At 45.5% G+C, this 24,221-nt stretch overlaps 2 protein-coding genes across 8 annotated transcripts in view; one reads left to right on the forward strand and one right to left on the reverse strand.

Annotated features, from left to right (window-relative positions):
- WNT5B (Wnt family member 5B) overlaps nucleotides 1-24,221 on the forward strand; it is a 132,716-nt gene that overhangs the window by 79,105 nt on the left and 29,390 nt on the right. The window contains exons 1-2 of one of the 7 annotated variants that reach the window (XM_081927265.1): nucleotides 5,587-5,698; nucleotides 7,349-7,491. The exons of the other annotated variants lie outside the window; for them this stretch is intronic. Of the exons in view, the coding sequence (XP_081783391.1) occupies nucleotides 7,432-7,491 (60 nt within the window). The 5' untranslated portion in view covers nucleotides 5,587-5,698; nucleotides 7,349-7,431. Of the gene's footprint in view, nucleotides 1-5,586; nucleotides 5,699-7,348; nucleotides 7,492-24,221 lie in introns of those variants that run through there. 7 annotated transcript variants of the gene reach the window in all.
- On the reverse strand, nucleotides 1,236-5,386 carry FBXL14 (F-box and leucine rich repeat protein 14). Its single transcript, XM_081928893.1, has one exon. The coding sequence runs from the start codon at nucleotides 4,673-4,675 to the stop codon at nucleotides 3,473-3,475; it is 1,203 nt and encodes a 400-aa protein (XP_081785019.1). The 5' UTR covers nucleotides 4,676-5,386; the 3' UTR covers nucleotides 1,236-3,472.

The following is a 24,221-nucleotide window of genomic DNA, read 5'->3' on the forward strand; positions in this document are numbered from 1 at the left end:
TTGCCGGTTCCACTGTAGCTGAGGAAGTGCCTGTCTTTCTGCTGTAGTTTTATGGACAGTTTACCTGGGGTACTGTTAGCAGAGAAGCCAGCTAGTAGAGAGGGCAGTTTGAATGGAAGAGAGTAGCCTGCAACAGCCCTGGAAGTGCTTGAAATGCAAATGTACAGGAACTCCAGACCATCCCCCACCCCCGCCCTCCACATGGAGGAAAAGCAGCTTAAATACAGCCAGGCCTGGAGAGGAATGTTAAAAAGAGGGAAAGAACCACCCCTCCTCCCTTCCATAGGGACCCTCACACAGCAAGATTCAGTATGCATGACTGAACAAGCAAGCAAGGACAGCTCCTCTTTTAACTTTCCTGAACAATGGCTGCTGCTCCTTCCACCATTTCACATTCTCTCTACCCCCCCCCCCTTTAATAAGAAAAGAAGGGGAGAAAGCCATGCTGCATGACTTAGAAAGAAAAAGCTTTGTTTTATGCTCGATAAGCACTGCTTAACCCCCCACTACAGTTTTGAAAAATCCTCAGTAGAAGTTTTTGCAAAACTGTCAGGCCAAAAGTCACAGATGAGTACAAAAGGGGGGGGGGAACCTTCCCACCCCAAGGCTATTTTTAACATCCAAGTTTGGCTTTCACTTTATTTTCAAGACTTGGATGATTCGCATGGTTTCATCCTTTTGCCATCCAAGTTTCTAGTTATCCAGATTCACTTGATATTTAATGCAGCAACTGAGGATATTGCCTCTGTTGAAAATGAAAAACCAAACATTGCTGTACTGTTCTCAGCATCTGTAAAAAAAAACTTATTAAAACTCTAGTAGCAATAGTGATTTGCCCAACACTGAACTGAAAGCTATTACTGGACAGGTTCAATTACATATTACATGTAGACAGGCTAGGATAGGCTAGGACTAACAGATCCTTCCAAATGGAACCAATTGCTCAGTTGTGAACTTCTAATTCTGAAGTTGTTTAGCCTCCTGTACTAGAAGGACAAAGCATTCCAACTCCTTTGATTCACTGGACCAAATTGCTTACTGACTGCTTACTGACAGAGGAGACAGGGTAAGAAGAGCTCTGCGATGTGTCTCTTCTCACAACTTTTGATCAAATATACCTGCCTTTTAAAAAGACAAAGACAACACAGATACAACTTTTTTTTCAAAAACATACTTCATATTTCCTCTTTTATTATATAAATATCAGTTTAACCTTTTACTGTAAGAATATAAAATGTTTTAAGAGGATCTTTATTTTATACAAATTCACAAACAGTACATTTATTCCATGGTGGGGTTATGTGTCTGGGCTTGTCTGAATTCCATTACCTGCAACTGTGGAGGATTTGAAAATCTGCTCAACTGCCCCTTCTTCCCCCATCATTTTTGCATTCTTCAAAGCTGACTTATTTCTCCTTTTAAAGACAAGTAGTCAAGAAGTGGCTTTAATTTTATGAGAGAAGAGAAACAATAAATGAAACCAACTTTTCCCATTCATGTTGCAACTACAAGTCAGTCCACTCTGCTCTTCTTTCTACTTCCATATAGGAAGCTTCTTACTTGACCTAGGTAATTTGAGAGAAGGGGAGGTGGGGATTTGCATAATATATATATTTAAAGAAACGGTGTTTCTATTTCACATCTCTTTTAACCATAGCCCAATCATAAGTTTGGATGTTTACATGTTACACCTTTTTGTGCTAGAAGAGTAGAAATGCAAGAGCATCGTTGGGTCCCCAGAACCTTAGTCAGAGAGGGAGAGGCACAAAGATGATGTGTATGTGGGACACAGGGGGAAAGAAACCCCAACCAGCCTCCCCCCTTGCAATCATAAACCCAAGAGATTATCTTTCCAGTCTAGGCACAAAATATTTCAGTCTCTTATCTTTCTTATAAAAACTCCTGGGGGAGGGGGGTTGAGAACAAAAACAAAACAAAACCCCAAAACCCGAGGTAGCCAAACATTTATATAGAGAATATATTAAGCAGTAAAAGTGTACTTAAAAATCCACAAGAACAGCCACTTCAAATGTCTTTCAAAATTAGACTATGTATGAAGATGAATACTGAAGAGAAGAGAATGAATAAAAAAAGCTGAGCTCACCCACAAGACTTTTCAGGGAAGGGAAGCTTTGTAGAGTAGTTTTGTTTGTTATGTGTTTCTAAATAAAAGACAGTCACAGTATTTCTAGTGAAAAGTACAAGTGAAGATTAATTCCATCGTTCATACACCCTCAATTCTCCAAATGGAAAAGATGTGTGGTTGGATATGTTGTTAAAAGTATATATTATCCCAAGCTACACACACACAAAAAGGAAGGGAAAGATGGAGTAAGGATGGAGAGAGAGGTGGGGGGGGGCAGAGAATTATAGAATGTTGAACAAAGGTGACTTCAACCTCTAGACTCAGGCTGCAGTCTTATGCACATTTACCTGGGAGTACAGCCTACTGAAAACAGTGGGATTTACTTCAAAGTAAATATGCATAGGATTGTACTGTTAACTGGCAGCAAAGGAAAGATGGTGATGGGGTTGGTTGGATACAGCATAAAATGAATCCAAGGGAGAAATACTGTGTTTGATGTCTCCTCCCCGTTTTCTGCAAGCAACAGTGAGAAGTATGAGTGCACTTCAATTGACACTCCATTTATAGTGCTGTGTCAAATAAACATCACCTGCTCAGGAGGGAAGTCTAAAAAGCATGGCTGTTTCTAGCCTCAAGCACAAGGTGGGGGGCAGGAAGAGAAAAATAGAAGTATTATGGCCCCGAAGAGGTAGTATGATAGGGCTGGGAAAGACTCCTGCCTGAGTTTCTGGAGAGCTGCTACTAGTCAGTGTGGATAATACTGAATGAGATGGATCAATGGCCTGACTTGGTATAAGGCAGCTTTCTATGTTCCTGTGATATCTATAGCTTGTCTACATACCATATAAAGAAAGGGGTGGATGACTACAAAAAGCAAACTAGGAACGGGTGAACAAGCAATAATGGAAAAGAAGTAGGAAAGAAAGAGACTTATGCATGCTCAATAAAGAGCCGGTCTGCAGTAAATAACAACAATGGCGGGCTAGGTTTTCTTCTTCCATCCCTAGTGCAGAAGGGGGGTGGGGGGTGGAATCAGATTTGGAGAAAGGGGCTGTATTCATCCCCAGTGCATAAAGATTGAGAAGCTGTATTCCCAATAGAAAAAAGTAAGGACAGTGATACTGTATCCATCCACAGTGAAGGCTGATATAAGAGTGCAGTTGTCTCCCACTGGTGCAGGGGAGGGAATTATGAAAGAATGGTGGGTTTTCCCTCTTTCCCACCTCCACTGCTATGGCAGGTAATTGAGGGGGTAGACAGGCAAGTACTGAAGATACTTTCCCCCACCCTCCAGGTTTGGAGTCATATTTCCCCCACCTCTTCCACTGCAGCAGTCAGTTGTTGAGTCCCTCCAGAGGGGTGGGGATTTCCAGGTGTCCCCTCCTCTCACCTGACTTTCTCGCTCTCAGTCATTTGCCAAAGTCCCAGGTTGAGCACCTTGAGGCAGGGCAGTTGAGTGATACGCTCCAGGCCCCGTTTAGTTATGCGGGTGCAACCATAGAGGTCAATGCCTGTGAGCTGACTGAGGTGCTCTGCGATGAGCTCCAGGCCCTTGTCGGTGATGCGGACGCACTGGCCAATGTTGAGAGTGCGCAGTCCGTGCATCTGGCGCACCATACGGTTGATGCCCTCGTCGCTGATGTGGCAAGAGCAAAGGGAGAGTGAGCGCAACCCATCCAAACCCTGTGCAATATAGGCCAGGCTTTGGTCTCCCACTTTGTCACAGAAGGATACGTCCAAGCCTGAAAGACGCAAGCTGCCCATTGCCAGATGCATGATACCCGTGTCACTGATATTGTCACAGGAACGCAGGTTCAGGGTGCGCAGGCTGCTCATGTGCGACAGGTGCAGTAGCCCTGCGTCTGAGATCCCCCCACAAAAGCTGAGGTTGAGCTGGCGCAGCCGAGTGAGACCCCGCGCCAGATGCTTGAGCGAGAGGTCGCTGAGCTTCTGGCAGTCCTGCAACGTGAGCTGCTCCAGGCCCAGGCAGCCCTCTGCCGCACTCCGGGTCATGCCTGCCAGGTGCCCAATGCCCACATCAGAAAGGTGGCGGCAGGAACGCAGGTTGAGGCTCTTGAGGCGCTGCAGGCCCCAGGCAATAAGCAGGAGGCCGGTGTTGGTGATGTTGCTGCAGCCGCCCAGCTCCAGCACCTCAAGACCCTTTAGGTACTGGGCAATGCGGCCCAGGCTGCTGTCGGTGATCTGCTTGCACAGGCTTAGGTTCAGGGCCCTCAGCGAGCTGATTTCTGCCACGAAGGCGTGGCCCAGCCCGTTGTCGGTGAGGTTGTAGCAGCCGCTCAGGTTGAGGCTCTCAATCTCCGCCATGCCCTGAATCACGTAGCTGAGGCTGCGCCGCAGTGATAGGATCTGCACCCTCCGGATCCCCCTGGCCGCCAGGCTAGGGAAGAGCGATGGGTTGGCACGGCGCAGGTGCAGCTTGGCCTCTACGCCCCGCCACACCGAGCGGTGGTAGGCGGCGTCCCTCCAGGCCGTGCACACCTGCGCCACCCGGCCCTTGTCCCGCACCTCCAGGTACCCGAAGATCATGGCCAGCAGCTCCGGGAACAGGCACGAGATGTGCGTCTCCATCGCCCGGGCCCGGCTCGCCTCCGACACGCAGCCACCCGGGCCCGGCGGCGGAGCCCGCCGCTCCCGCCGGGGCCCTGACGCGGCTAAGGCTGCTCGACCCAGCCTCCGGGCCGCTGCCGCTGCTTGGCAGGTCTTCGGGGGGCTCTCCTCGCCGCCGCTGGCTGCGCGCTCTCTTTCTCGGCGGCCGCTTCCGGCTCGGGCCTCACATCGCCACCGCCAGGGCAGGCGAGGCGGGCGGCTCGGCCTCTGCTGCTCCGCCGAAGGAAGCTGGGCTGCGAGCCCGGCCTCTGGCGCGCAACTGCCCTCGTCCGTCCCCGCCTCTATCCGCGCCACACCAGGCAGGCCGCGTTGCCGCCTCGCGTCTTTCCTGGGGCGGCCCCGCGCCGCATCGCGCTCAGTCCCGCGGGCGCTTTCTCTTAACCGAGCGCCGCCGCCTCCTCCTCTTCCTCCTTTGTCTCCCAGCCGCTGCTCAGGCAGACCCCGCCGGCGCGAGCGAGGGAAGGGCAGCCCGCTGCCGAGCTTTTCCTCCTGCCGCCCTCGCCGCCGCCGCCGCCGCCGCCGCTCTCGGGAGACCCGCCTCCCGCCTCGTTCGGCTCGGCAGGCTCCGACTCGCGCGCTCCCTTGCTCGCTGGCTGCCAGGCCCCGGCACCGCGCTCAGGCCGGGCGGGGGAGGGGACTAGGCAGGAGGAGGAGGAGGCTGCTGCTGCTGGGCCGGGCCGGGCTCTGCTGCGCCACACCTCCCCGCGCCGCCTGCGCAGTGGTACGATCCGGAACACTCGGAGCCGTCGCCTTGGCAACACCCCCTCTCTTCCCTCCTCCTCCCGGCAAGCCGGCGGGGTTAACCCTCGCGGCGCCGCTCTCCATCGAGCCAGGCTCCACGGGCCTTTCGCGGAGCGTGGAGTGGCTCTCCCGGGACCACAGTGCGGCGTGGGGCCGGCCAGCGGTTGACCCCAAGAATAGTTTAGCAGCTGGGAGGGGGAATCCTACCTGCTGCTCTCGCCGCAGCTCCGTGGGGGCGCTAAGGTTAGGATATAGGAGCGTCGTCGTTGCTCACGAGAGAGACTTCGCTGAAAGGGCAGGTGTTAAATCAAGAGTGGGGAGAAGGGGAGTCTAAGCTCCCTTCCCTCCCTCACTTGGGGCTCCCTGGAGATGGGCGAGAAAGGGTGATTTTAGTAAGGCTAAAAAAAATTGGGGGGGGGATACCCCAAACTGCTCTTTACGCCTCACCCTCGACTCAAGGCAGTCTTGTTTATTCTTGGTTAGCTTTAAATTTGAAAGAAAATAGTGGGTACAATCCCTATTAAAAAAATAAAGTTGAAGGTATTTAATTTATTTAATTAATTAAGCGGTTAATCTGCATCACACAAGCCTTTGCAGTGGTCTTTGAATAAAATAACACACAAATCTTATATTGTTAACGAACAATGCAATCTTTTCTATATGTCTACTTGGAAGTAAGTCTTCTTGGGTTCAATGGGGCTTTACTCCCATTGTAAGTAGATATGGAGTTGCAACCAAAATAAATGAGAAAGCATGTATCTAAGCTGTTACTTTGAAGACGTGAGTTGTTTCACAGGGGGCAGCTGTGGATAAAAATTCACGGTTAGACGGTTAATATAAATATGAGGGGAAATAATGCCATTTAAATAACTGCTGCTTTCAGCCTTACATGGACTTGTTGAAAGTAAGGGACTTGCTTTTGTGTTTGACTTGCCAGATATCTCTAGACCCAAACTCCAATATTATCTGGCTCTAGACTTTTATGAGCAGACAAATGGCCCAAACCCAGATAGCTTAGGTAAAAGTCAGACTTCTTGAAGTGTGGATTTTACTAAACTTTGACAACCTGTTTGTGCCCTTATATCCTCTAAACATCACATTCCACATAATAACATTCCACACAGTAGTGCAATAGCTCTAGCAAGAAGTTCCTCCCCATTCTAAGCTCTGCAATGTCAGCTCAGGCATTTTTGTGTATGTCGGTAATACTTTTCAACAAGGACAAAATGCAGATTTTTTCTTTCTTTAAAACACATTGCGGATATAGCCTCTCATTAAAGATATTTCCATGTGTGACTGCTGCTGATACTAAACTGCAGTGGGGAATATCCCATTGATTGGTGGGTTCATATCAACATCCATTTGCCAAGTGGTAACTTACCATGGGGTCCAGATAATGACTTGGATATCTGCTCATCTGCACTGGCCTGACAAAGAGGGAGGAAAACCTCACCACAAAAACTGCATCTCATCAGAAAGCAGGAGTGCTAAGAAACTCCATGAATGATGTCCCAATGAAGCGATACTGAAAGCAAAAATGTTGGTTTGCATTACACAAAGCTACCCAAATAACATTTTAAGAAAAAGTACTTACCACTTTTCTCAATGGTTCAACATTAGAAAATGCAAGTCGACCTGCAACAAACTGTTGTACTGTATTGTTTAAAGGGAGTGTTCCTTTGCAGAGTTCCAGCCAGTTACCTAGCCATGTCCTCCAGGATGCTCCTATCTCTCCCCACCTCCCTTTTCCAGCTGACACTCAGTTCTGTGCCTGTTGAGAATGCTCAGTTCCCATTGGACTGTTTGTGGGTGAAGGTGGGTGGATTGTACTGCTGCAACCTTCTGAGGCACCACTGGTGCTCTTATTTCTCATTTTTGCTTTGTTTCTATTAGAACACGCCACATTAGTTCACTGCCTGGGTCCAACTGACTGAGAAGTTCTTCTGCAGAAGCTCTACATCTCTTGCACAGCTCCCATGAGTTTTAATGGGGTGCACACAAGATATCTTCCTGATAGATTGCGAGGACTGAGTAGAGTAGGTATTAACTGTAGTCAGCAACATCTCTTTAAAATTATGTAATCACTTATCCCTTTGGGTTTCATAGCATTACCTGTGTATCTATGGTTGTTATAAAACATATACAGTGGTGCCTCGCAAGACGAAATTAATTCGTTCCGCAAGTCTTTTCGTCTTGCGAGTTTTTCGTCTTGCGAAGCACAGTTTCCCATAGGAATGCATTAAAAATCAATTAATGCGTTCCTATGGAAACCGCCTTCAGACCAGGTCCGGGGACAGTCTGTCCCCCGACCTCTTCTGAAGGCCGGCGGGGGGCGAAAGTCTTTGCTTTCCCCCGCCTGCCTTCCCGGGAGAGCAGAGAAACGCACCGCCTGCCTTCAAAAGCCGTCCGGAGGCTTTTAAATCGCCCCGGGACTCCGGACGGCTTTTGAAGGCAGGCAGGGGGGACAAAGACTTTTGCCCCCCGCCCGCCTTCAGAAGAGGTCCTGGACCTCTTCTGAAGGCTGGCGGGGGGCAAAAGTCTTTGTCCCCCCTGCGTGCCTTCCCGGGAGAGCGGAGAAAGGCAGCGCTGCGTTTCTCCGCTCTCTCGGGAAGGCAGGCAGGGGGGAGCAAAGACTTTTGCCCCCCGCCAGCCTTCAGAAGAGGTCCAGGACCTCTTCTGAAGGCGGGCGGGGGGCAAAAGTCTTTGCTCCCCCCCCCCCCGCCTACCTTCAAAAGCCGTCCGGGAGCATTTTAAAATCGCCCCGGGACAGCGGAGGAATTCTCCGCTGAATTCTCCGCTGTCCTGGGGCGATTTAAAAACCCCCGGGAAGGCAGGGGGGACAAAGACTTTTGCCCCCGCCAGCCTTCAGAAGAGGTCCTGGACCTCTTCTGAAGGCGGGCGGGGGGCAAAAGTCTTTGCTCCCCCCCCCCCGCCTGCCTTCAAAAGCCGTCCGGGATAGCGGGAAGTGCTTCCCTGCTATCCCGGACTGCTTTTAAAATGCTGGCGGTGGGGAGCAAAGCCTTTTGCCCCCGCCGGCCTTCCTGGACCTCTTCTGAAGGCCGGAGGGGGGGGAAAGGCTTTGCTCCCCACCACTAGCATTTAAAAGAGGTCCCCGGAGATTTCCCTATGGGCTTTCTTCTTGCGAAACAAGCCCATAGGGAAATTCGTTTTGCGAAGCGCCTCCAAAACGGAAAACCCTTTCGTCTAGCGGGTTTTTCATCTTGCGAGGCGTTCGTCTTGCGGGGCACCACTGTACTTTTGTAAGGCTATGAACCTGCTACAGCACATTTTAAACTTTCTATTTTAAGAAATACTCATGAGTCTTGACTAAAATTATTCCCTAATCCTTCTAAGGTTATTCCAAAAGGATGGCTTAATACAGATATAATTGTGGTATGATTAGAGTTGTGTTTCAGAGCACTTATGAGGAATGAACTTAAATTCTGAATTATATCTGTTTGGGATCACATTAGGAAGACAGGAGTGCCTGGTGTGCTCTGGGGTCACGAAGAGTCAGACACGACTAAACGACTAAACAACAACAACAAACAACAAGGATCATATTTGATGGCAGTGTCTTAAGTATTAGCTTACAGTGGTACCTCGGGTTACAGACACTTCAGGTTACAGACTCCGCTAACCCAGAAATAGTACCTTGGGTTAAGAACTTTGCTTCAGAATGAAAACAGAAATCATGCAGCAGCAGTGCGGTGGCAGCGGGAGGCCCCATAAGCTAAAGTGGTGCTTCAGGTTAAGAACAGTTTCAGGTTAAGAACGGACCTCTGGAACGAATTAAGTTCTTAACCCGAGGTACCACTGTATTAGTGAAAGAGACTGTAAGTTGGTTACTGAAGTTTTTCTTAGGACTTTGAGACAGCAGTCCTCAGAAAATGAATAACATCTGAATAATACCAATTTGCTGAAAGTCCCACCTCAGAATCCTTTGTTTGGCTGGATCCTAAATGTACTTGGAATCCTGTTTGTTACATTCACTCTAGCATATCTGCCTGCTTGTAACACCATTATTTCTGAGCAATAGCTAGCTTTGTATGTTGTTTTGGAATTGTATGCAGCTCTCTATCTTTGGTGACATTGATTTTCACTGGGGTTGGATCAGTATAAATAGAAGAATGCAATTCTATATAAAGGAGAAATATTCCATGTAAACTGGCACACTTGAATTTAAGCATGCTTTAAAGTCAAGGCTGTAGGAATAAACCAATTTAAAAGTTGGGATTTTACCCTCAGGCTGTGATTTTACCATTTGGGTTTGGAATTGAGCCATGGAGGTTAGGCGGAGGGACAGTTTGGGTAGAGCTGATTTATGGAATGCATGCTTTATGAGAGCTCTGAATTTAGATCAACTTGGGTGCACCCTAATGCCACTGTTCAGTACAAAAAAGGTAGTGATGGGATAACTTCACTCATTGCTCAGGATTGGCATTGCATTAATGTTACTCATTACTGGCACAAGATCAAGGGACTTGAGCAAGTCAGGCTGAACGAGGGCCAACAAAATCTTTATGTTGGACTAGTGCATGTTGCTTCTTTACAAATGGTGTGTGTGCTTTACCTACCATACCCTATATTTTCATCTGTTGGTAAGCTTGATTGCTGGCAGTAGTTGTATTAAGAAGAAGCCATGGATAACTTCTAAAGGCATTAAATTATTTTAAATGGCTTTTTAATGGGGGGAAAACATTTCTATTGGTATGTCCCACATCAGTTAGGGCTAGAAAAATGTATTACATTAGAACCTTGGGGCTCTAACCTCAGCCTCAGCTCTGCATATCTACATATTCTCGGTAGATTTATTGATATCAAAGAAGCAAAATAATGGGTGAAACCGAAGTGCGCCGTGTCAAAGAAACCCTTGGGACAGGGAGTAGATATAAAAATCCCCAGTATAACAAGCAAGTGAGTCATTCTATATGCTAAATGGAACGTTGAAAAACTGCACTCTCTTATATGTATCTCATGGGAGATAAGGGAGCAGTCCTAACCCATGATCTCTTCTGCTACTTTGCGTGTTGGGATTTGGCAGAGGTGTCTCCTCACCTTATTCTGCTGGGGGCAGTGGGTCTTTGCTCCCAAAGGTACAGTCTGCTTTGGAGCTACCACCAGCATGAATAATAATGGTCAGTGAAAACCCAAGCAAAGAGGTCTGTTGGTGCCTCCTGAATAGGAGTAATTTTCAAAAACAGAGAGTGGATACAGGCAGCTCTTAACAGTAATCTATCCTGATATACACTGAATAGTCCTGCTGCGAGCTGAAGAAAACTTAACCCATCTTCCGAATTTCTTATGTTTTGCTATTACTCTTATTTTTATTGCGAGTTTCCACAACTTCCATCAAGAAGCAACAGCTTTTGTATAGTGGTCAACTTTGTGAGCTACTGGACATTTTAAATTTCTACAATGTCCCAGCATAGTGTTGCTCAGGGCATTATGGAAAAATTAAATTGCTGACACTGGTCCTCAAGGCCAATTGAAAACAATCTCGTACTCTCTCTCAACTCCTCTGGTTCTCCATGCAATGCACCAATAAGTCGGGGCTCTTTACAGGTCTCCTAGCCTTGGCTGTTACCACCTTCTGGAACCAGCCCTGGCTTCATCCCTTCCCTTCAACAGCTTGTCTTTCTGTTCAGTGCTGCTGGTGAACAACAAATATAATACAGTGCTGTATGACCCCATTTGACCAAATACCTGCATTGCATTTAAATCATTCAGGGGACCAGAAATTTGAATAAATGGATTCTGTAATGTATCAAGGGTGGTGATGGTTTCACTCAATATTATGCCAGACTCAATTATGTCTACTGAAAAGAAGTAGAGTAGTTTTAAGTCCACATGATAAGAACTAGGATGGCATTCCAGCCTGACTTGAGCACTGGGATTCTATTTCTGCGGTGTCACAATGACCTGGCCAGTGTTCTGCAACCTTGGGTACAAAGATGTTGTTGGACTACCATTTCCATCATCCCGGACCATTGACTAAACTGGCTGGGGATGATGGGAGTTGTAGTCCAACTATGTCTGGGAACCTAAGGTTGAGGAACACTGATCTAGAAATACAGGACAGAATTTGGGGTGATGAGTAAGGTTCAGGTGCCAATCTTTTATGGGACACAATGCTAGCTGCTTACAAGATAGCAGACAATAATTGTCTCTCTCTTTACCAATGCTTATCTCAAGCAAGGAGTAGAATGCACTCTCGTTTCTGGGTTTCTGGGTTCCAGCCTTTGCCCTTTAATTCTATGCTCTCTCCATGAAGAAGAGAGCAATTTTCATAGGAAAGCTGGCTGGTGGGAAAAGAATCTAATCGCTCTCCACACTGCTGCTCGAATAAAATTTGGAGCCTCCCAAATCTGCTATTTTTTTTAAAGAAAGGTGGGTTGAAAGTAACATGCATTTGCAACTTGGAAGACTAACCCCAGTGTATGGATTCATATATATCTTGGTCTTGTGTTTACCATATGTTTAATAGGAATAAGGAAAAATGATCTGTAATAGGATTTTGTTTTATCCAAATAGCAGCTGTTTGCAATTTTTCTGAGCTTCCAAAAAGTCAGAAAAGACAGATGGGGCAGTCAAAATGTACATTATCAGTGCAGTTTATCACGGAGACAAACATTTTGAATGCCATGCTCATCATGACCTGAGCAGCATTTTCTAGGCTCCAGGCAAACCAGTTGTATTGTCCCTCATCCCATTAGAGACACACTAAACAATGTAATAAAAATCATATTAGTTCTGAAATTGTTAGATTTGAGGGGATCAGATAGTCACTATGGCTTTATGACTGTGCCTGGCCTCCTAGGTTGTAAATCTGCAGTAAGAAGTGTATTCTGCAGTCTTTGAGAATTTGAGTCTCAAGCCTCCTAAGAGGGGTCTACAAACGTTAGCTGGGCTTAGCCAATTGTAGCTAGCAGAGCTCACCTTTCCCACTCCCACTTTGTGTGCCTTTCATTTTTACCTGATGTCCTGGGAAAGAGTTTTATAGGAGAAGCAGCTGGCAAAGTCTTTGGCTTTGTTCAGACAAATCGCTGGTGCTTACTGACTTTTGTGCCCTGTGTGAATGAACCTGGAATATGTCTTAGACGTAAGTGCTCATTTTCCCCCATGAGTTCTTCAGTTCCCTTCTGTCCTGGTTTGTGACAAACCATAGCTGCTCATTACATCTGAACATAAACTACGGTTTAGGGTTTGTAAACCAGATTATGCCAGGGCCAAGCCTGTATGTCTGGGATGGAGAACCTGTGGCCCTCCAGAGGTCTTTCTCTCCCATCAGCTCAATGCATGGATAACGGTCAGGCATGATGGGAGTTGAAGTCCAGCATCTGGAGGTCCATAGGCTCTATTTTGTTGTTGCATGTTATGCTAGGATCTCCTTCCCTCCAAGTCATGACATTGATGCTGTCACAGCATGGCACCATTTTGAAAGAGGCATGCTCTCCCTTCCTCTATTGCTGATGACCCACCCCCCAATTGCTCTGTTCACTATCTAGCCCATTGAAGAGTTCTGGAGAACTCAAAATCTTGCACACTATGTTGTGATATTTTGGTTGACCTAATAAAGACATTGCCCTAGTAGGGATTTTGAAAGAATTTTGTTATTCCCATGGTGGGAATATGCAGTAGGCTTTTCCTTTTGGTTGCCAGAATTAAAATTTCTGGTCACCAACACTTGTATTTGTGGGCCCCTGCCTCCTAGGTAACCTGAGGAATCAGATGAGTGCATGGAAAGGGTGGTTCTGTTCTAAAATTGGTTATAACTGGTTTCTGTAAATCTTATAAGATTTAATTACGTCTGGACAGTGAACAGATGTATTGGTAGAAATACGTTCACTAAAATTACCGTATTTTTCTGTTTATAAGACTATGTTTCCCCTCAGTTTTTTTAAGTTTAAAATTGGGGGTTGTCTTATACACGGAATATTTAAAATGTTTATTTCTTAATTTTGGGCGCAAAAAATTGGGGCCATCTTATACATGGGGGCGTCTTATAGTCGGAAAAATACGGTATATCCAAAACTGCATTGTCACCTCCATGGCAAGAGGCTTCTTTAATTCTTTGAAAAGTTGTGTCTTGAATACATATATTCTACCCTCAGAACTCTTTACCGAGAGTTTATTGAGAGCCAGTGTGGTGTAGTGGTTAAGAGCGGTAGTCTCGTAATCTGGGGAACCGGGATCGCGTCTCCACTCCTCCACATGCAGTTGCTGGGTGACCTTGGGCCTGTCACACTTCTTTGAAGTCTCTCAGCCCAGTGGCGTAGCGTGGGTTGTCAGCACCCAGGGCAAGGCAAGTAATTTGCACCCCCTAACCCGTGGATTTGCGCCCCCTTACCCTAACCCCCAGATGTTGTGCCCGGTGCGGCAGGCCCCCCCTGCACCCCCCACGCTACGCCACTGTCTCAGCCCCACTCACCTCACAGTGTGTTTGTTGTGGGGGAGGAAGGGAAAGGAAAATGTTAGCCACTTTGAGACTCCTTAAATGGAGTGAAAGGCGGGATATCAAATCCAAACTCCTCTTCTTCTTATTATTTCATATACGGTACCATAAATGTTTTTGCTAGTAATAGCTATACACAGAATTGAAGGTCTAAGTGGTAAATTGCATTTCACACAAATATTGTAATGTTTTTCACCTGCTTGGGAGCTGTTAATCCAGTTTCCTGGAATAACCACTGATATTCCAACCCCCTGGGTAGTTTCCAGATGATAAAGTTGTTTGTTCTTTCCCCCATCCAAATTACATTGATGTTCAAAGGGAATGGGACATTATTTATTGGCAGCTATTTGAGGGAATCAACTTAGTTTAGAGTTGAGTAATTCAGGCTGAGTGTATAATGCCTTCACACATACTCTGTTATACTACTTGTGTGGCCATAATGAGGTAATCAGATAGTCACTTCATTTAGGTTCCAAGATAGAAACACATTATTAGTATCAATGGAATTAGTCCTAAGCAAGTGGTTTTAGCGTATGGACAGACTTAGAGTTGCAATACTGCCCCTACTTACCTGGAAACAAGTCCCATTAAATCGTGTGAGGCTTACCTTTGAGTAGACACACATTAGTCTCACTGTTAAGTGCCTTACAATGGATTTTCAGAACCGTATTTTATTTATCACTTCATTGTCCCATTGGGCCTTAGAAAGGGCATGGAAATATCCAGAGCCAGCATTCATGTATTAATATGTAAAATCAACATTCAGAGACACTTGTGTTGGACTCCTTTCCTGTCTTCAAATTGTTGACTTGTATTTGTCAAAGCAGTTTAAATGGTTATCAGCTACTAGTGATGTGTATGGCTTCATGTGGCCATGCACCACGATCACTACACTGTTGTGTTCATTTTTCACATATAGCTGTTTTCATATCAATTGAAAACCTAACTGGTGGTGCAACCCAACTGAAGTGAAATACTTTTGTATACAATCTATGTGGGAGAGTTACGCACGTGATATGCAGTGATCCTATGCATGTTTTCTCAGAAGTAAGTCTTACTGAGTTCAGTGGAGCTTACTCCCTAGTAAATATGCATAGGATTGCAGCCTACATTGAAAGAAATGGGACACAGGAATACTTAATTTTGGCTGTCTTGTGCCTGTAGTGACTAAGCTGAATTCTTCCTATCACTGTTTGTCTCTCAAACCATTTTTATTCCTAAAGAAATCTGGGAGAAGGAAGGTATCCTACTTAATGGCATTGAAATTAACTTCCTAGCTGCAGTTAATGTCTGCCAATAGGGCTATTAGCTGCTTGATTTCCAGGGAAATGATGGTATCGTGTCTACTGAACTGTACAAAAGTAAACTTTACAGTTTCTAATCTCCCGCGCCCCCCATGTCCCCTGTTAACTCCTACTTAACAACAGCTTCAGATGATCCTTAGTAAAAAAAAAAATCATTTTAATTGTTTTTCCCTTCCCACAATCCTGTCCCCCCAATCTAAAACATTTATTTATTTAATCACTTCTAGGCCGCCTTTTAAGACACCCCCGTCCCCAGGCATCTTAGATAAAATCACCATAAAATACCACATTTCAGTAAAAACACCCATTTAAAACACCAATCTAAAACAATATGCAGACCAGCAGTACACCATTATGGATTAGCTAAAACAGTTTCAGACAATTTCAAGTCATCATTGCCGTAACTCTTTTAAGAAATGCAATCTGAAATAAGCGGGTTTCGAAGTCTGCTCTGTTACAACTGTATTCGCATCCCTTGGGAGGGGATTCCACAAACATGGAACCATACCCAAGCTAAAAAATCTAAATCTCCCACCTCTTGCTTTCCACAAAATGCCCTAGTGGGGGTTATTGGATGGGCTACCAGGGAGGCAGACTGCTGGGGGTGTTGGTGGAAAGAGACAAGAAACTTTCCTCCCATGAACTTGCTTAAGGTAATTTACCGTATTTTTTGTTCTATAAGACTCACTTTTTCCCTCCTAAAAAGTAAGGGAAAATGTGTGTGCGTCTTATGGAGCGAATGCAGGCTGTGCAGCTATCCCAGAAGCCAGAACAGCAAGAGGGATTGCTGCTTTCACTGCGCAGCGATCCCTCTTGCTGTTCTGGCTTCTGAGATTCAGAATATATTTTTTTCTTTTTTTTCCTCCAAAAACTAGGTGCGTCTTGTGGTCTGGTGTGTCTTATAGAGCGAAAAATACGGTATATTGGGGGTGATTTTTCCTTTGCCAGCAGCTCCCAAGTGTGCCATTGGTCAGAAGAGTGCTTCCCAGAGACACATTGCAGCTGGCATGGGGAGGGAAAGGAAACGTTCCTTCACATTGGAAGAGCCTTATACTGAGTCAATATTGTCCCTGCTGGCTGGCAGTGGCTCTCTAGGGTTTCAGCCAAGGGACAGTCTCAAACCAATTTGGATATGCCAGTGATTGAGCTTGGGACCATTTGCATGCAAAACAGATGCTCTACAGTCCTTCTATCAACATTTAAGTTGGTTTATCTTAGGATCCAAGCCCTTGCAAACTAACCATTGAGAAGGATTACATATGTAGTGAGCCCTGCTGTATCTCTGCTCCTAACAACCAGACTCATAACCTATCAAACACCAGCCATGCCTCTCTAACTGCTGTCCATGCCTCTCAGAAGGTCAGTGCGTCTGTCTGTGACCTCTCCTGCCACTACTGCTGCAATATTTATGAGGATGATGAATCTCTGTTTCGGACAATTCATCTGAGTCTCTGCTCTACAGTGCATAAATTAATCTGCCAAAATGTCGGCTTATAATTGAGAAGAGTTTACTTAGGCTAATAAGTTCTCTCTCTCTCTCTCTCTCTCTCTCTCTCTCTCTCTCTCTCTCTCTCTCTCCCTCCCTCCCTCCCTCCCCCACTCTCTCTCTCTCTCTCTCTCTCTCTCTCACACACACACACACACACCCTACTATACCTCCAACAACTTTTTATAGGATCCATTAAACAGGATTTTAATGTTTTGATATTGCTTTGTGCAGCATGAATTCTGTACCACAAACAAATAAATAAAAGTGGCAAACTACACAAGAAATTCTAGGTTTTTGTGAGTGGAATGTGTTGCACAAATAGAATTGGCTTACAAAATTTGTGAACTCAGGACCTGTATTCCCTTGTATTTTTTTTTTAAGGGAATGTGTGTGACCCTGAGTATGTGCAAAATGATTTCACCTCTGAAACCAGGCACCTTGAAAAATGCTGTTGTTGTTGTTGTTGTTGCTGCTGCTGCTGCTGCTGCTGCTATGTTATGTTATGTTATGTTAGTACTGTAGCATTAAACTGTTATAAGGATGCATTAATATGTATTCTTCCTGTTGCTGCTTTTTGCTCATTTATGTGGGAAGGTGGCATACAAATTAAAATAATAAATAAATGATGGAGGAGTTATATCCCACACTTCTAGTTAAAATACACTGGTCAGCGCAACCTACAACATACCGTATACAAGAATGTCATAAAAACAATCTAAAACAATTAGAGAGAGAGAGGATTAGTGATCGAAAAAACTGGGGGAGGGACTCTGCTTCATAAAATAAAAGTCTGCTGGATTAGAAAGGCCAAAGTGCACCTGAGCACATGTAAAATGCCTTGCATTAAACATTTTACATATGCTCAGGTGCTCTGTGGACACACACAAATATTGCACCACATAAAACTTGGGAAACGACAATAAAAACTCAGAACAGATTGATATTGATCAGGCGGATGAGATTCTGGCTTTGCCTAAGAGCCTAGCTTGTACTTGGTGGGTCTGTCTACAATACTGAGTTCTATACAGTACCGTGACTCAGCAGAAGGGTGAATGGCATCTCTACCACAGCAGGAAAGGTGGAGGTGACAAATGGATTAAACTACTGTATCTTCATCCTAGGGAAGTGCAACTTTCCATCCAGACTTGTCTCAATCGTACCTTCAAAGAGACATGGTGGCAAAGAGAGATGCACTGTCCCTGTTCCCCTGTCACAATGGGATCTCACCCAAAGGAAAGAGCAGGCTAAGCGATTCTAAGGCAGGATTTTTGTGATACTATAAAATAAATAAGTCAGAAGCTCCTGCAATACATGCAGTTCTTTTTTAACTATTAACTCTGCCTTTCTGGAACTGTGCCACCAGTATATTTTCAGCGATTAGATCACGTTCTAAAATTGGCAATGCACTAAAATTTGACAGAATCCTGTCTCCTGCCCTATAAATATCCACTCCAAAGTCATATCTCTTAGGAAAGCGAGAGACAGAGAGAGAGAGAGAGAGAAACACCACTTGATGATGATGATGATGATGATGATGATGCTACTATGGAAGCTTGCTGTGCAAATTGATGTCCTGGTTAGAGCCCAGGGTGAAAGAAGAACAAATAGAAACTCCAGAGAGAAAAGATGCCAAATAGAATTGTCAACAAGCCAGAGTCCTTGGCCAAGAGCAGCTCCTTTAAGTAATAGTCCAGAGTGTCTCGAGATACGGTCGACTGTACCTTTACAAAATGCGCAAGCTATATTTTCTGCTGTTTCTACTGTGTATGAAAATATTTTGGAGGGGAAAATATTTCATGGAAACCTGGCTCTTTGACCTTTAGGTGTGGAAAGAGTTTAGCAGATGGATGCCAGCATGGTGTCCAAAAAAATGCCATCGCTGTCTGTAAGCATTTATTTTAGGGAGTGTGGTAGACATGGGTAGAATAACTGACTGTTATGGAAAGGAGGGGGCACCTAACCCATTCAACCTTACTCTGCAGGCAGGAACATTCCTGATGTCTCAGTATGGATTTGGTGCAGTGTTAGCCCCTTTGCCCCTTCTCCAAAAGTCTTACTGGATGCATTTCCAGCAAGACATGTTGTCATTGTATGTTCTTCTCCTGCTCCCTAGTCAACAGGGCTGTCACCAGACATCTTGGGGCCCTTAGCACTGTGTCATCAGTGGGGGCCCACACCCAACACACCCACACATCCCTACATTGTGATCATTCTTTCTTCTTCTGCCTCTGCAGCATCATGTACCATGCCTGCCAAGCCCCCAAGCAGCCCCAGCTGTAACAAAACATGTCTCTCCCTTATTGGTCTCTACAGCCACAGCAGGCGCTGTAACCTTCCAACAGTTTCACATCACTCCCAAATGCGCACCATTCCGTTGTATTGCACGACAGAAGGATGCCAGTCAAATATAAGAAATAGACAGCTGTTAAACTTCTACCTGTCATGCAGCTCTTGAAGCCATAGAATCTCTATGAAGCCAATCCTGAAAGAGTAGCCATGCTAGTCCTTTGCAACAATGCCAGCTTAGGTGTCTTGTGGCTTTTTAAGTTTTAACTGGTTTATCATGGCATGAGCTTTTGTGTTCTTGAGCTCACTATGGGCCCATCCACACTTAAGTTTGTCCTGTGATTTCAGCTGCTATTTGGCTTGCAAAGGAAAAGCTACATATGAACGAGGTTCCACATTTTCCCTGGTTTAATTTCACCATCACCTATCTTTTCCTATACTTTGGATACTTATCATGGTAGCTTCAGCCCACGGCTCTTCCTTTTTTAGTACAAAGTTGTTCTCTCTCCCATTGTACGTGTCAGCCTCTCAAATGTTTTTAAATGGCTCATGCTGAGTTTTGTCACTTTCAGGCCTTTTGACCTTGTCCACCTCACTTAGCTCCCCTGTCTTTTACATGCCTTGTGAGTAAAAGAAAACACAGATAATATTTGCCCACTGTTCATAAAACACTTTTAAGTCAGCGTATGGAAGGCATTATATAAGTGTTAAGTATTTTTATGACGGGTTTATTACAGTCCATCTTCTCTGGCCCCGACATGTCTGAGCCAGGTAACATTGCCAGTGTTTTTTTAGTTGTTTTTGCTTTCTTTTTCTCCTCCTTCTCCTCTTCAACTGATCTTAGCCATCCTGCTTTTCACTCTGTTGCCTTTGCTTTCTGCTTTTCTGGCTCTGCACCCCAGAGACAGCTGTCAGAAAGCTGCTGAAGACCATCAGGTATATCTTGGCATTTCCTGCTGCACAGCCTCTGACCTTAGTGACAGCGATCCCTGCAACAGTGCTAGGCTACAGAAAGCCCGAGAAAGCAATAGAGCAAGGCAGTGCTTAGATCACTGGGAAAGGCAGTATGAAAGTGGTACTGCCTGGTGGAAAGGTTGGGGCCACAGCAGTGGCGGAGGAAGCCTCTCTGGCACTGAGGGGCGGGGTGAACTGCCCTGCAGCGCCCACACGGTGCCCGCACGGACTGCACATGTGTGGCACCCATACAGACAGTGCTTGAGCAGCAGCCCGTATGGACACCACACGTGTGCCCTCGGCTGCTCTACAGCTGGGGGAGAGAGGCAGCAGGCCATCTTGTCACACACACCCCCGGGGTGGCACCCTGGGCGGACCACCCCCTGCCCCCCTTCAAACACCCCTGGGCCTCAGAGTCTTTCAGGAGAGCAGCTGCTGCATGCTTCAGGTTGCAATCCCTGTTCACAAGGGAGGAGGACACTGCAGAACAAGCGTACATGACGTGTCTCAAAGAATCCTGGTACAGTCATACCTCGGGTTGAAGTAGCTTCTGGATGTGTATTTTGAGGTTGCGCTCCACAGCGACCCAGAAGTAACGGAGCACATTACTTCCGGGTTTCGCCACTTGCACATGCACAGACAGTCAAAATGACGTCACGCGCATGTGCGGAAGCAGCGTATCACGACCCGCCGACACAGGTTACGTTCGCTTCAGGGTGTGAATGGGGCTTCGGAACGGATCCCGTTCGCATCCAGTGGTACCACTGTAACTAGATTGTGAAGAGTGCTGGGAATTATAGCTCTGAGGGGCAAGCTACAGTTCCCAGGATTCTTTGCAGGGAATCCATATCCATTTAATGTATGGTGTGTATATAGCCTAAGTAAGCTCTATTGAACTTTGGAAACATGCATAATATTAGGGAGCAACTAGGACCTGGTTCTCCCCATGGTTTAAAACACATTAATAGGAAATGCACCCATACCAAATAATTTTATTTATTGATTTCACAAAATTGATACATTGTTCAATTTGTAAGAAAACCTCAAAGCAGTTTACAAATATGATCAAATTTGGGCCACAGAACGGGTGGTGGGGTAGCCTCTCCCCTTCCACCAATGCTGTTTCTGAAATTTTAATCTTCCTTGGTAGAGGAAACTACTCTTTTGTTCCACAGGGAAGGAAATAACAGCTACCATTTCCCAAAGATAGTAGACAGTTCATGTAGGAAAGAGCAAAGCAAGAGAAGCTGGCAGGAAAATTATAGTACTTCACCATAGCTCCCTAGAGTAGTAAATGGGTTATTAAAATCATACCCAGATATGGAGGTAGTAGAATATATTTCTCATATTCTTACTTGATTTTTGAAAGTTAATAATTTTCTAGTCTAGGTGGGATATGGACTGTGCTAATCTTCAATCCAAACATGGCTAGAGAAGCCACTACATGGAGCATGATTCTTGGTACAAGCTTTAAAGCATTCTCAATTTAATGGTTTCATGATTTGTCCTTTTATTTGAATTAAAATTACAGTCACGCACATTGTGGGAGACAAGTTTCAAAACAGATGACAATAAGGAGGAAAAATGGCAGCTGTTGGAATACCACCACTCAAGTGTTCTCTCTAGATTACATCTTTTGGGGTGTCCCCCTCCCCTTTATGGTTCTATTCATTTCTTTAGTTGCCTAATAAAACCTTACCTGCAGCAAATCCTTTATCTAAGGTCATAAATGCAATCAGTAAAAGAACTTATCTTGGAGAAGGATCACTTTCAGATTTTAATTGGGTTACAGCTGTCTGTAACAAACAAAACCCTGGTGCTGGGATCATACTGATGAATCTCTTGTATTCTCTGAGTCCTTTGCTGCTGGCTTCCAAAAGAAATGAGAGTTTGGAATGGAATAGGGGCACAACTGCTCTGACTCGCTATGGTCATTCCTATGTTCCTAAGCTTCTGGCAGCCAATCCTAAACACTTGCGCTGGCATGTCTTCCTGCATTTGTCTTGTAATATCCAGTGCCAAAGAAGTGATTTTGAAAAAATGTTATTAGTCAATCAGATGTTTCTAGTGAAACACAAGGCTATTATTATTTTTGCTGATCCGTGAACCCCTTGTTTAATCTCATATCCTTCAGCCCAACTTCTGTGGAGACCAAGTACTTGCAAGAGGATTTGCAGTTAATTCTGTTTCCATTTCTGCCCTCACCTCTTCCTGCTGTCTCTCCCTACTGTCAAATGTTAAATTGTATGCTTCTAGTGGGCTGAGACCTTTTTCTCTTTGTGCTACCATGTGAAAACCACTCAACTGTTGTGTATATCAGTGGCACTACAATGGTACACATCCTTCGTCATCTAGGATTAGAGCAGCAATACCTCTCTAACGCGGGTGGCGCTGTGGGTAAAACCTCAGCGCCTAGGACTTGCCGATTGCATGGTCGGCGGTTCGAATCCCCGCGGCAGGGTGCACTCCCGTCGTTCGGTCCCAGTGCCTGCCAACCTAGCAGTTCGAAAGCACCCCCGGGTGCAAGTAGATAAATAGGGACTGCTTACCAGTGGGAAGGTAAACGGCGTTCTGTGTGCTGCGCTGGCTCGCCAGATGCAGCTTGTCACGCTGGCCACATGACCCGGAAGTGTCTGCGGACAGCGCTGGCTCCCGGCCTATAGAGTGAGATGAGTGCACAACCCTAGAGTCTGTCAAGACTGGCCCGTACGGGCAGGGGTACCTTTACCTTTACCTTACCTCTCTTGTGCCTTGAGTTTAAACATCAGTAGCTTTTTTCCATATTAAATGATAATAAAACATTCAATATTGAATAAGAAACTTTGCATCAACGTTTTCTGTCCAAGACTTCAGTCTTTTTAATTTGTTAAAAGTTACAGTACCACACTGCCAGGAGGTACTGTTGTTCTGTGTTAACATATTTTGAAAAGCTGGATGTGTTGTTGTTGTTGTTATTATTATTATTATTATTATTATTATTATTATTATTATTACATTTTTTAATTATATTATTTAATTTTTGAATTGCTGCCTATGAGGCATCTGGAAGTGATTTGCAATATAATGAAAACATATAAAGCATTTACATTAAGCCACTCATCCAAGGCAAAAAAAAAGTATTCATCTTTATCTCAGGAAACAGGTGTATAGCTTTTTTTTACATGGCTGTGAAATAGGGTAGGGAATCTCATGCCCAGGGGCAATGGGTGGGGCAAATGCAGTCTTCCATGCCTCCTTATCTGGTCCTTTAGACTCTCTCCAGAGTCCAGACCATATACTTCTCACTGGCCCTACTCTGTGCCTCCTGAGTGATTTTGCTTGGTTGGAATGTGTTCTTGAACTGTGATAATGGCTCTTGCTTGCCTGGATGGAAAATAGAGAGGATTATGGAATCCTCTAGCTTTTGCATGGTTGGAACATGGCACACACTACAAAGGTAAGAGAATCACATCCTTTGCTCTGAACATTTTTGCTTCTGATTCCACCCACCACTGCCATGCGTTCCCCAGGTTTCTCATGAGCAAATGTGACCCTAAAGGTAAAGATAAAGGGACCCCTGACCGTTAAGTCCGTTTTACTGGCTGAGGGAGCCGACGTTTGTTTGCAGACAGCTTCCGGCTCATGTGGCCAGCATGACTAAGCCGCTTCTGGTGAACCAGAGCAGCACACGGAAACACTGTTTACCTTCCCGCCGGAGCGGTACCTACTTATCTACTTGCACTCTGACGTGCTTTCGAACTGCTAGGTTGGCAGGATCAGGGACCGAGCGACAGAGGTTCACCCCATTGCCCTAGGCTCTGTGGTTTAAATCACAGCGCCACCCTTTTCTACATGTGGCCCTGCCTTGAGTTATAAAGGGTTCCCCACACCTCATGTAAGACACATTTCCTTCAGCTGGAGAATAACACTCAAGAGTCTGATGAACCAGACAATAGCCTGTTTCCAACCCAGACCTGAAATATTGCTCCATTGCTCCAGATAGCAACCCCAGCTTTTAAGAAACCCTTTACATTTCTTCTGGCCATTCTCCAGTTCAGACAAGAAAGATGGATGGAGCAGGAGACACCACTTTCATATGGTGGCTATTTGAGTGCAGCAGGAAGCAAAGAGAATGAGCCAATGTGTAGACCAGAATGAGCCAATGTGTAGACCAGGGGTCAGCAACCATTTTCAGCCATGGGCTGGTCCACCGTCCCTCAGGCATGTAGTGGGCCGGACTATTTTTTTTGGGGGGGGGAATGAACGAATTCCTATGCCCCACAAATAACCCAGAGATGC

This window comes from Podarcis melisellensis (assembly GCF_964234715.1).
Source record: "Podarcis melisellensis genome assembly, chromosome: 10".
Classification (NCBI taxonomy): domain Eukaryota; kingdom Metazoa; phylum Chordata; class Lepidosauria; order Squamata; family Lacertidae; genus Podarcis; species Podarcis melisellensis.

Coding starts and splice junctions, on each gene's coding strand:
- FBXL14 (XM_081928893.1), bottom strand. CDS start 4,675: ATGGAGACGCACATCTCGTGCCTGTTCCCGGAGCTGCTGGCCATGATC.